Genomic DNA, 13,142 nt, shown 5'->3' on the forward strand with positions numbered 1-13,142 from the left:
ATATATATATATATATGGATCCTTTGGGCCAAGCCCGTGGCGCACTTGGGAGAGTGCGGTGCTGGGAGCACAGCAGCACTCCCGCCGTGGGTTCAGATCCTGTATAGGGATGGCTGGTGCGCTCACTGGCTGAGCACAGTGCGGCCGGTCTCAAAAAGGACAAAATATATATATATATATATATATATATATATATATATATATATGGATCCTTTAATTCATTCCACAAACATTTATTGTGTTTGCTTCCCCAGACATTGTGTTGATGAAAGAGGTTACCAAGTGAATAAGATAGTCCCTGTCCTTGAGAGAAGAAAAACACATAAGCAGATAATTGTAAAACCTGTATAATGTGGTCAATGCAGTGATACATTTATATGCACAATGTGCTCTGATAAAATGGAGGAGGGGTGTTCACTCACTTAGCCCAGTCCAGAAACAGATCAGGGAAGAAAGTTAGATTTCTGCTGGATGAGAGAATACCTGAGCTAGATCTTAAAGGATGAGAATTTACTCAGGTAAATAACAGGGAAAAGAACATGCAAGTGAACAAATTGTAGGAACAAAGGATTAGGTCATGAAACAATCTGATATATGGTAAAGGGGGTGAGATGTGAGATACCGTAAGTAGATTATTATTATTAGAATGTAGGATAAAGACAATGAAGGATGGGAAAGGAGGCTGACAATACAGAGGCCAAATTACAGAGAGACTAATATGACATGTAAAAATTCTTGAACTTTATCTTGTATGCTATGGAGAACCACCATTAAGCAGGAGAATGGCACAGAAGCATGTTTTATATATGTCGCTCTGGCAGCATTGTGTTGGAAGCATTTGAGAGGGGCAAGACTGAAAGTAGGGAAACCGGTTAGGAGGCTACTGCACTAGTTCAGGCAAGAAATAATGAGGTCCTGAACTAACAAGTAACCTTCTAACAAGTAACCTTCTAATGAAAAACCCCTGTGCTGACAAATAAACAGAAAAAAAACCCAAAACCACTATGATCACAATAATTCCTTGAACTTGTTAAGAGAATGGATATGATGTTGATGGGGGTGGGAAAGAGGGAGAAGGAGGTGGGAAAGGGCCATGAAAATCAACTACATTGTATAATAATTAAAAAAAAAAAAAAAACCTGTCCTGTTGTACCAATAATCTAGGATGATCACCTAAGACAAAACAAATGTGTGGTCTTACAAAAAACAAAACAAAAAAAAACCTAATGCATTGATATATATATATACACATACACAAACACATATACACATAATATATATCACATATATTTATATATGTACTTATATATAAATGCTTTTACTACTATTACATTGCATTATAGATTGTCTTTTTCCATATTGATAAAAAAGGACAAGTTAGAAAACAAAAAGGAAAATGGTAGCTAAAACTCAAAGCATTCTATTTATCTTTGAAATAGCAATTAATACTAAATTGTTATCCCCAAAATGCATTACTTTAGTGAAAAAAAAATTGAACATTATAAATCTAGATTTAGGAAGAGAAAAATTATTTTTCAGAATGGATCCTATAAAACATCTAAAATTAAGAACATTATTAGATTTCTCAGAACAATTTTGAACATATTAATAAAGAAGATCTAGAATATGAGTAAATTAAAAGCAATAAAATAATTTAAGAAAGAAAACATAAGAAGAAAGAAATCATGGTCAAAGGTACCAAATTTCAGTTAGATAGAAGGAGTAAGTTTAAGAGATCTATTGTACAACATGGTGACTATAGTTAATAACAACATAGTACACTCTTGAAGATCACTAAGTGAGTGAATTTTGAGTGTTGTCACAACAAAAAATGAGAATTATGTCAGGTAATGCATATGTTAATTTGTTCAATTTAGCCATTCCACAATGTAGGAGGGTACTTCAAAAAGTTCACGGAAAGATTTATCTTTTATTCCTGCTTTTAAAAAATTTTTATTATTTTTTAATTGACATGTACTGATTATACATATTTATGGAGTACAAAGATATATTTCAATACATGTATATAATGTGTGATAATCAGATCAGAGTATTAGCATATTCATCATCACAAAAATGTAGCATTTCTTTGTTACGAGAGCATTTGAGCTCTTCTCTTCTATACAATTGAGAACACACAATAAATTACTGTTAACTAAATATGCCTAGAAGGTCAAGGGTTCAGATACCCATACCAGCCAGCCCCCCAAAATACATATATATGCCTAATACTAGTGTAGACCACTAGAACTTATTTTTCTTGTCTAGCTGTGAATCTGTATCCATTAACCAATCTCTCCCTATTCCCCCACCCCATATCATCTTTTAATTCATTTTTCCACAAACTTTTTGAGGTATTCTCATATACATATTTCAAAACATCATGTTGTATGCAATAAATATATACAATTTTAATTTGTTAATGAAAATAAATATTAAAAATAAAATAACATGACCTTAGTCTTAATTTATTGTGAGCCTATCTTGCATGTATACCATTTAATAAATATAAACCTTAGTGAAATAGGACCATTCTATTCATCTTGTAGATGAGAAAACTAAAGTTCAGGCAAGTTTACTTATCTAATACTGGAACTTACTTAAAGCTTATCTGTCTTTAGATGCCTTATTTAAAGACATTAGTAGCCATACATAAATGAAATTATTTAAGTATTTCGTAAGAACATTTTTATTTCACAAATGCAGCACTTCATATCACAAAATCAAGCTTAGGCTTTGGTAAGAGAACTAAGACTTTGGAGTCAAAGAGACCTTAGTTTAATTCTAGACATTATTCCTTACTAGTTGGGCGAAGCTGAGTGAATTACATAACTTCTTTTAGCTTCAATGTGTAAAAAATGGGTTAATAAAGCTCCCAAGGGGTCTTGCAAAGATTGTAAAGTGCTCAGTCCAGGTAAGTAATCAGTCAATAGTAGCTAATGATATTATTCACAAATCAAGAAAAATTATAAATAAAACTCAAGTACCACCTTTAAAATTGAAGTAAAGAAATTAATTTAGGAATAGATCACTCTCTTTCCCTGCTATAAATGTTTTCTTAGTCATGATAACTATACACATACATGCACACTGTTTATACCATACCTAACTCATCAGAATATACAGTCAATTCTTGATAATCCGAGAGCACATTAGCTGGTTTGCAGTTAAACTATGATTAAAGTGCCATGGGCAATATACTTTTCTCTCCCTTATTAAAAAGAAGCTGGAGGGCCAGCCCGTGGCTCACTTGGGAGTGTGTGGTTCTGATAACACCAAGGCCATGGGGTTCGGATCCCTACACAGAGATGGCCGGTTAGTTCTCTTGGGAGAGCGTGGTGCTGATAGCACCAAGTCAAGGGTTAAGATCCCCTTACTGGTCATCTTTTAAAAAAATAATAAAATAAATAAATAAATAAAAAGAAGCTGGTTAGGAAACTGTGATGCCAAACCTCCTCCCCAACCACACATAACACTGTGGCTGCCAAACCCTCACCACAGAATTTCCACTTGTTCAAACCCCAAGCTCCCTCTGGTGTTCTGGTCCCTGCATTGGTTCTTCATATCCCATTGCTAAGGAAAGTTGGAGGAGGATCAGGGCAATAAGTGCTTGTTACCTCATTACTGAGCCTGGCTGAAGAATTAATTCTTTCTGTGTTATTTGTGATATTTGTGACTTGATCCTCAACTCCTCCAACTCTACCAGTTAACCCAGTTAATTAACAGCTGACCATATTGAGAAAGTATAACTTCAGAATCAGTAACAGCTTTAAACCATTTTACTTCATTTTTAAAAAAAACTGCTTTGCAAAACTAAATTCTTATTACGCAACCATGTCATTTCAAGTTTTTAGTCAGTTTAAATAAATGCTCTAATATTAGTTATAATATTTAGTAAATATTTTAGATAGTGACAGTAACATCATGAAGAATCAAATAATAAATCCCAGGTAGTTAAATAGTCCCTGAGACCCCAGTTAATACTGTTTCAATACTGCTATGTATCTGTTTATCTATATTATAAAAATACCAGAAATATTACCTTGGTGTTCCTCTAAATCCATGTCAAGTTCTCTAATTTCTTCATTAAACTGATTTATTTTTTCTTTTATATCTGTTAATCTGTTGAAAATATTATATTTAATGAATTTATGAAGATAATGTAGACATTCAGTAAAAACACTTAATGATGAGTTAGAACATCCTTTCTAAGTTTCATAAACAATATCTAGAAATAATATGCTCTATTCTGAGGACAATACTACAAATTTAGAGGGAAAAATCTTTTCCAGACCTTTTTTCAAGATTCATATTTAGAGCACAAGTATATTCTGCGAACATCAGATTGCCTGACTTCAACACAAAACCCTTTTCCCAACCTTCTTTTAAGCTTCACTTGCAGTATTAAGTGAACTTTTTTTAGCAACCTTTTTTTTGTAGGTTTGTATAAACCAAACTAAGGTGGCAAATTAGAAAATAAGGAAAAAAAATTACAAAAAAATAGAAAATGAGGGAAAATATGCCACTGGTAGAAGATTATATGGGTTAAAATTCTAACAAAAAGCAGTTACACTTACTACAAAGGTACAGTAATCAAGACAATGTGGTACTAGAATAAGAATAGACATATACGAGGGCCTTCAAAAAGTTCGATGAAAATGTGTATTACGAAAAAACTATGCATGGACCGCAAAATTTTTTTGCACCCAAATAAACTCATATTATCTTGTTATAACATGTCTGAACAGGATAAGGTTTGAGGCACTAAAAAGAATAAGACATGAGTTTGAAAAGAGCCCCTATCAGAGCAACATAAATTCTGCTAAAATTGAAGCAAGAACAAACAACAAATTTATGCTGAGGCTTGAGTGGAAGAATGGTGAAATCACTGATACTTTATGAAAAGTTTATAGGGACACTGCCCCAAAGAAATCAGCAGTTTACAAATGGATAACTTGTTCTAAGGAACAAGATGATGTAGCAGATGAAGCCTGAAGCAGCAGACCATCCACATCAATACTGGCGAGGAAAACATTAATCTTGCTCATGCCCTTGAAGAGAACTGATGATTAATAGCAGAAACAATAGCCAGCACCACAGATATTTCAACTGGTTCAGCTTACAGAATTCTGACTAAAAAATCACTTTCTGCTCAATGGGTGCCAAAACTGTTGTGCCCAAATCACCTGCAGACAAGAGCACAGCTTTCAATGGAAATTTTAAACAAGTGGGATCAAGATGCTGAAGCATTTCTTTGAACAACTGAAAAAGGAGATGAGACATGGCATTACCAGAATGATCCTGAAAACAAAGCACAATCACAGTAATGGCTGCCAAGAGGTGAAAACAGACCAATCAAAAGAAAGATCACAGCAACAGTTTTTTGGGATGCTCAAGGCATCTTGATTGTTGACTTTCTGGAGTCAACAATAAGATTTTTGACGATAACATATGCCTATTATAGGAGTGTTTGGAGAAAGTTAGCCAAAGCTTCAACAGAAAAATGCCTGGGAAGGCTTAACCATAGAGTCCTTCTCCACCACAACAATGCTCCTGTTTATTCCTCCCATCAAATGGGCAATTTTGTGAGAGTTTCGATAGGAAATCAGGCATTCGCCTTACAGTCTTGATTTGGCTCTTTCTGATCTCTTGTTGTTTCCTAATCTTAAAAAATCTTTAAAGCACACCCATTTTCTTTAGTTAATGACGTAAAAAAGATTGCACTGACAGGATTAAATAAATTCCAAGGACACTCATTTCTTTAGGGATGAGGTAAATAGCTGGTATCATCACTTACAAAAATGTCTTGAACTTGATGAAGCTCAAGGTGAGAAATTAAGTTTATATTTTTTATTTTTTATTTTAATTCAGTATTTCCATGAAATTTTGAAGTTCCCTTGTATATCAGTGGATAAGAATTATGAGTCTGGAATAAGACCATATATTTATGGTCAATGGATTTTTGACAAGAATGCCAAGACAATTAAATAAAGGAAAAGTAGTATTTTCAACAAGTGATGCTGGGACAACTGTATATGCACAAGCAAAAGAATAAAATTAGACTCCTACCTCACATCACATATTAACTCAAAATGGATCAAATATCTAAATGTAAGAAATAAACTATAAAACTATTAGAAGAAACATAAGCATAAATTATAAATTTTTATGACTCTGGGTTAAGCATTATTTTCTTAGATATGACACCAAAAGCACAAGCAACAAAAGAAAAAAATACATAAACTGGACATTGCCAAAGTTGAAAATTTTTGTGCCTCCAAGGACACCATTAAGGAAGTGAAAAGACAACCCACAGAATGAGAAAACTTTTGCAAATTATATATCTGATAAGAGACTTGTATCTAGAATATATAAAGAACTCTTATAATTCATTTAAAAAGGACAACTCAGTTAAAAAAAAATGGGCAAAGAATCTGCATATTTATCCACAGAAGAAATACATATGGCCAATAAGCGCATGAAAAGAAGCTCATCATCATGAACCATCAGGGAAATGCAAATCAAAACCATAACAAGATACGACTTCATACCCATTAAGATGGCTATAATCAAAAAAGACAGATAATAAAAAGTGTTGCTGAGTATTGTGGAGAAACTAGAACTGTCATGCACTGCTGGTGGAAATGTAAAATGGCGTATCTGCTTTGGAAGTCAGTCTGGCAGTTTCTCGAAAAGTTAAACATGGAGTTACCCACATGAACCAGCAATTCCACTACAGTACAGATGGACCTTGAACACATTATGCTAAGTAAAAGCATCCAGCCACACAGGACTACATACTATATAATGTCATTTATATGAAATGTCCAGAATAGGCAAATCTATACAGAAATAAAGTAGATTACCTGTTGTCTAGAGTATGGGGGGGAGACTGGGGGAAGTGATGGGTAAGGGGTATAGGGTTTCATTGGGGTGACAGAACTACTCTAAAATTAATTGGGGTGATGGCTGCACAACTCTGTGAATATCTAAAAAGCTCTGGATGGTATACTTTAAATATGTGAATTATATGGTATGAATTATATCTTTTATTAAAAATAAAATTAGCTGTTTTAAAATAGCAATTATACTATGAAATGGCTCTTAAACACTCGAAGAAATATTTAAATCAGTAAGACTGAAAGTTGCATCAATATTATCAAAGTGAACCATAGAAAGAATACCTGTAACAATACGCATACTTGTACCTTTAGAATGTAATTTAAAAGTTGAGAAATGGATGAAAAATGTCCTAGTATAAAGATACTTACTGTCTCTCCATGCTGGCTATTTCCTGATTATCTTCTTTAACCTATAAAGGCATAAAAAGAAAATAGTAATTAAAGAATAACTCATTAATAAACTATCTCAAAGAGAATCTCCTTTTAGAGTATGTTGCACTAAAAAGTTAAATCTAGTCTCTTTCTTGAAACCTATTTCTTAGAACTCGATCTTTGAAGTTAAAGGGAAAATCACTATGGAACAATTCAGATCCCTTCCTTCTTCCTCAAAAGAAGGGCAGTAACTGATATACCCATACCTATCCACAAGTCATCATCAAGTTAACACAGCTTCAGGCCCCCAAGGTTGCCAGATTTAGCAAATCCAGTTAAATTTGAATTTCAGATAAACAATGAATAACTTTTAGGGTACATATGTATGAGGTAACGTGGAAAATCTTTGTCATCCTTACATGTATATTTATTCTAAAGATTATTCATTGCTTATCTGAAATTCAAATTTAACTGGACGTTCTGTATTTTATCTGACAAATCCTACCCCAAGATCACTCTTTCCACCCCTGCCTCCAGTGATTTTTTCAAGTAATTTTGGAGGTTCTAGATTTTAATACCTTTATGGAATGATTCTAATACTCAGTCCTTGAATTGATCTCTAAGTTTCTTTCAAACCTGGACTCAATCTAACACCACAAAGAAGTTCCTGACTGGAGCTGTGCCCAAATATATATGCAGTTCTCTTAAGGGCCTTATAGTCAGAGTGTCTCAGGATAAAGAACAAGCTAATTATAACTTAGAGCTAAACTATAGCCAGCCTTGGGGTAGTAAGAAAGACAATGAATATATGTGACATGACTTTGTGACATATTATAATTTCATAGGACATTTTAATTCCATTCCCTTCATGAATGCACCAAAAGTAATAACCACAAAAAAGTTATTAGCCTTGGGACAATTCACTTTCAAAAACGAATAATGAAACATATCTTCAATAACATTATCTAATTATTTATATAAAGAAGAGTTTCAAGTTTTCCTAATATTGGTCTAAACCATTGAAAAATGGCTAAAATATGCACAAAGATCATATAAAATGAGGATTTTAACCAAAACACAGCTTATGTGAGAAAACAACTTTCATCTAGATTTTCTTGATCAAGTATTTCACAGTAATTTTGTTGAAACTAACATTTCACTGTTTTTTTAGACAACAAACTTATTGGCTTTACGTTCAACTCATATCTCAAACAGAACTAATCACATTTACCAAAACCCGAATATTAAAATAAGTATGTTTGTTTTTCCTACTTGCTTAAGTAATCTCTCTCTCTCTTCCATTGGAGATCCCATGCTTTTGTCTTCTGCAATCATTTGATCTCGATGAGACTCCAATTCATCAAGTTTTTCATGCAGCAATACAGCCTCCTGTTTTACTTGGGAGTGTGCTATTTCCTGGAAAGAACAGAAAAGGGAAACATTTAATTAGTATTTTATCAAATATATTCTCAAATAGATTTGTTTATAAGAATAAGGAAAAATTTAAGCTACAAGTATCTTTTTTTTTTTTTGACCGGCAACGGGATCGCAACCCTCGGTGTTGCTCCCACACCTCGCTCAGCCAGTGAGCGGGAACCGGTCTGTATGTGGGATCCGAACCCTCGCAGGAGCGCCACCGCGCTCCCAAGCGGCGCACTGTAGCAGTGCACCACCGGGTCGGCCCAAGCTACAAGTATCTTTAAATACAGATACCAAATATCATTAGTATTCAACGATGTTACAAAGCATATTTCTAAATTTGAAAAATAAAAGTAAATTCCTGTATACTTTCATAAGCTACTTTCAGTCTAAGATTCACAAGAAGTTGTTAGCCTTATTTTCTAAATATAAGACCTGAACAAATATAGTACATCTCTACCAATGGAAGGATAAAGAAAATGTTCCAATATATGTACAATGTAAACCACAATGTCTGATTCAAAGTCCAAAAATGAGCCCTTTAGAGGAAAGATATTTCCTCCAGAATAGGTCATATATAATCTTTTCCATAATGTTATGGATTGAATTGTGTTCCCCAGAAAGGTATGTTGAAGTCCTAACCTCTTAATCCTGTGAATTTGACCTTATTTGGAAATAGGGTCTTTGCAGACAGTCAAGTCAGGATGAGGTCATTAGGATAAGCCCTAATCCAATATGACTGGTGTCCTTATAAGAGAAGAGATATAACAGAGACACACAGGTATAATGCCATGTTCTGACACAGAGATTGGATTGATACAGCTGCAAGTCAAGGAATCATCAGGACTGACAGCTATCATCAGAAGCTAGGAACAATCAAGGAAGGATTCTACCCAGAGTCTCAGAGGGAGCATGGCTCTGCTGACACCTTGATTTCAGACTCCTAGTCTCCAGAACTGTGAGAAAACAAATTTTTGTTGTTTTAAGCCACCCAGTTTGTGATAATTTGTTATGGCAGTACTAGGAAACTAATACATGCAAGTAGAATAGTTTTGTGTATTTACCACTATTCTACTGTTCACAAAGAGAAAATAGGAATAAAAAAATTTTATTAGCTAACCAAAAGAGCTAGGAATGGTGGTGGTGATAATGATAATCAAAAAGACATTTGAAGCTATTATTTATTAAGCACTTGTTCTGTGCCAAGCACTCTACTACATATTCTTTATATGCTATCTCTAATACTCTACAAGATAGTACTATCATCTCCATGGTACAGATGAGGAAACTGAGGACCTGATATCTAAATAACTTTTCCAAGTTAACAAAGATATGAATTAATGATATTTGAAAGCAGGCCCACAGCATGAACAAGACTAAATTCTTAAGAGAGAAGAACTCTCTTTTGAAAGTAGAAGAAATCTTCAAAAAAAGGAAAAAGATGACAAAGGAAATGGTTGAAAGTCCATAAGCAACGGGTTAAATATACAGCTCAAGTAACGGATTAGCTTCAGATAAGAGAAAAGAAAGGCACGATAATAAAATGCATAGAGAAGGGCCGGCATGTGGCTCACAAGGGAGAATGTGGTGCTGATAACACCAAGGCTACAGTTTCGGATGCCTATATAGGGATGGCTGGTTAGCTCACTTGGGAGAGCATGGTGCTGACAACACTAAGTCAAGGGTTAAGATTCCCTTACCAGTCATCTTTAAAAAAAATAAAATAAAATAAAATGCATACAGAAAAAATGTAAACATTTTGAGTTATTCTTTTGCATAGAATCTTCTTCTTCCTTTTGCCTAACAATTCTATTAACTTGTTCAAATTATATCTTGATAAAACTGTTCCTGAAGACTCAAGCTCACATTAAACCTTCACCTACCTTTTCATACCCCTGTGAACAAAATAAGTATAACATACTTTGTACAGTAGTGAACACAATGTAGATATTCAATAAATACCACTCGATTGACTGCTCCCTGACATAATGTTTTCTTAAAGAACAAGTCCAAAATAAGTAAATAAATAAACAGAAATAAAAGGAATCTGGCAAAAGTTAAATAAATTAGTGATTTAAGTTTTCTTGATTTGAAAATATAGTAATTTTTAAAAACTCATGTTATTTTAGGTATTCATGTACTGATGCCAAAGGAGAGTGAGATCAGTACAGGAACTGAATCTAAGGTTATAGTTTACACTTCTCCCTATGGAAACTAAATTTGCCAAGTGAAGGGGGGGGAGGGAAATTTAAAAAAAAAAAATTTGCCAAGTGAAAGAAGACTTGATTCTCTCTCAAGACCCACTCCAAAAAGACAGTGAGGAATTCTATACGCTGGCTATATTAATATTAAATGTGGTTCTTTCTCCTTGAAGTATATTTCCTTCCCCACAGAGATTCAAGCAAATAAAAATCATGTATCCCTCCAGGTAGACTAGACATAAAAATTCATATTAATATTTCTAATTAAGCAATTTAAATTTTAAAAATTTATTTAATGTTTCGATAGAAAATTATTTTCTCAACATATAAATGAAGGAAAGCATCAAAAACTGAATTTAAAGTCAATAGATAAGGAAAAAATTTAACACACAAAGATTAACATCCTTAATGCATAAAGAACTCTTAAAAATGAATTAGAAAAATCTTAACAGAAATTTGGTGAAGGACATAAGCAGACAAGTCACACAACCAAAAGAAACACAAGTGGCTAATAAATACATTTTAAGGTTTTCATAGAAATGGAAATTAAAACAGAAAAATGACATTTTCCATTTATCAAACTGAAAAGATACTGTATAATAATGGTGCTATGAGAGAAACAATGTCAAAATCCTCTAGTGTAAGTATAAATTGGTAAAACTTTTTTGAAGAACAGACTGGATTCGTAAATAGAAGTCTTTTTTTTTTTTTTCCTTTTTGTCTTTTTTCATGACCGGCAACGGATCGCAACCCACGGTGTTGCACCCACACCTCGCTCAGCCAGTGAGCGGCCGGTCTGTATGTGGGATCCGAACCCTCGGCGGGAGCCATGACCGGCAACGGATCGCAACCCACGGTGTTGCACCCACACCTCGCTCAGCCAGTGAGCGGCCGGTCTGTATGTGGGATCCGAACCCTCGGCGGGAGCGCCGCCACGCTCCCAAGCGGCACACTGTAGCAGTGTGCCACCGGGCAGGCCCGTAAATAGAAGTCTTTAAAATATTCATACACTTTCCACCAAAAACTGTAAGCAAATAATCAAAGAAAAAAACATATTTTTAAATGTGGAAGGCAGTTACATAAAGGTAAAAAACTGGGAATAAACTGAATGTCTAACAATATGAGAATGGCTAAATAAATTATGGACCTCCATAAAATGTAATATAATGCAGTTACTAAAATCATGATTTTGAAGAGGAGTTAAGACAAATTTTCAAAATGTAATACTAAGTGAAAAAGCAGGAAGAAAAACTGCACTAAAAATAATTAGATATGTTTAAACTCCAGATAAACCTCCAAAGAAATTACTGAAAAAGAATTAAAAAAAATTTTTTTTTGCTAAAAGGGAAATTTATTTAATGTAAATGCAAACATTAATAAAAAAGAATGATCTCAGATCAACAATCACCTCTGCACCTTAAGAAACTAGAAAATGAAGAGCACACTAAACCCAGACTTAGCAAAGGGAATAAATAATAAAAATCGGAGCATAGATTAAAAAAAATAGAAAATAGAAAAAAAAAGGAAATCAATGAAACCAAAAATCATTACTTTGATGAGATCCACAAAATTGACAAACCTTTACTTAGACCAAGAAAAAAGAGAGAAGACTCAAATAATTAAGTCAGAAATGAGATAGGAGTCATTATAACAAAATTTACAGAAATCAAAAGGGTTACAAGAGAGTACTACGAATAATTGTTGGTCAATAAGTCAGATCATCTAGGTGAAATAAATAATTCCTAGAAACATGCCACCTACCAAGACAGAATTATGAAAAAAACAGAAGTTTGAACAGAACTATATAGATGGTAAGATGAGTAGTTATAATTTTTCAGTTTCCTGATGCAAGACTGTCTTGAGGAATCCTTGCAGGGTTGGTCATGTTGTGGGGTGAACTTCCACAGTTTTTGTTTGTCTGGAAAATACACTATTTCTCCCTCATTTCTGAAGGATAGCCTTGCTGGCCACAGTATTCTTGGCTGGCAGTTTTTGGGTTTTTTTTCTTTTAGTCTTTTGAATATACCATCCCATTTTCTTCTGGCCTGTACAGTTTCTGTTGAGAAGTCTGTTCTTAGTCTGATAGGGGCTCCCTTACAGGTGAGTTGATGCTTTTCTCTTGCTTCTTTTAAGATTCTCTCCTTGTCTTTGAGCTTTGCCAGTTTGACCTTAATGTGTCTGGGAGAGGATCTTTTGGGATTAAATTTGTTTGGGGATCTTTGAGCCTCCTGGATCTGAATGTCCATAT

At 34.0% G+C, this 13,142-nt stretch overlaps 1 protein-coding gene across 1 annotated transcript in view; it reads right to left on the reverse strand.

Annotated features, from left to right (window-relative positions):
* The window catches only part of IFT74 (intraflagellar transport 74), an 88,170-nt gene that overhangs the window by 32,915 nt on the left and 42,113 nt on the right, over nucleotides 1–13,142 (reverse strand). The window contains exons 11-13 of the mRNA XM_008588814.1: nucleotides 8,547–8,690; nucleotides 7,272–7,312; nucleotides 4,043–4,122 (exon numbers count right to left, since the gene is read on the reverse strand). Coding sequence (XP_008587036.1) covers nucleotides 4,043–4,122; nucleotides 7,272–7,312; nucleotides 8,547–8,690 — 265 coding nt within the window. The remainder of the gene's footprint in view (nucleotides 1–4,042; nucleotides 4,123–7,271; nucleotides 7,313–8,546; nucleotides 8,691–13,142) is intronic.

Source organism: Galeopterus variegatus, unplaced genomic scaffold (genome assembly GCF_000696425.1).
Source record: "Galeopterus variegatus unplaced genomic scaffold, G_variegatus-3.0.2 Scaffold5051, whole genome shotgun sequence".
NCBI classification, from domain to species: domain Eukaryota; kingdom Metazoa; phylum Chordata; class Mammalia; order Dermoptera; family Cynocephalidae; genus Galeopterus; species Galeopterus variegatus.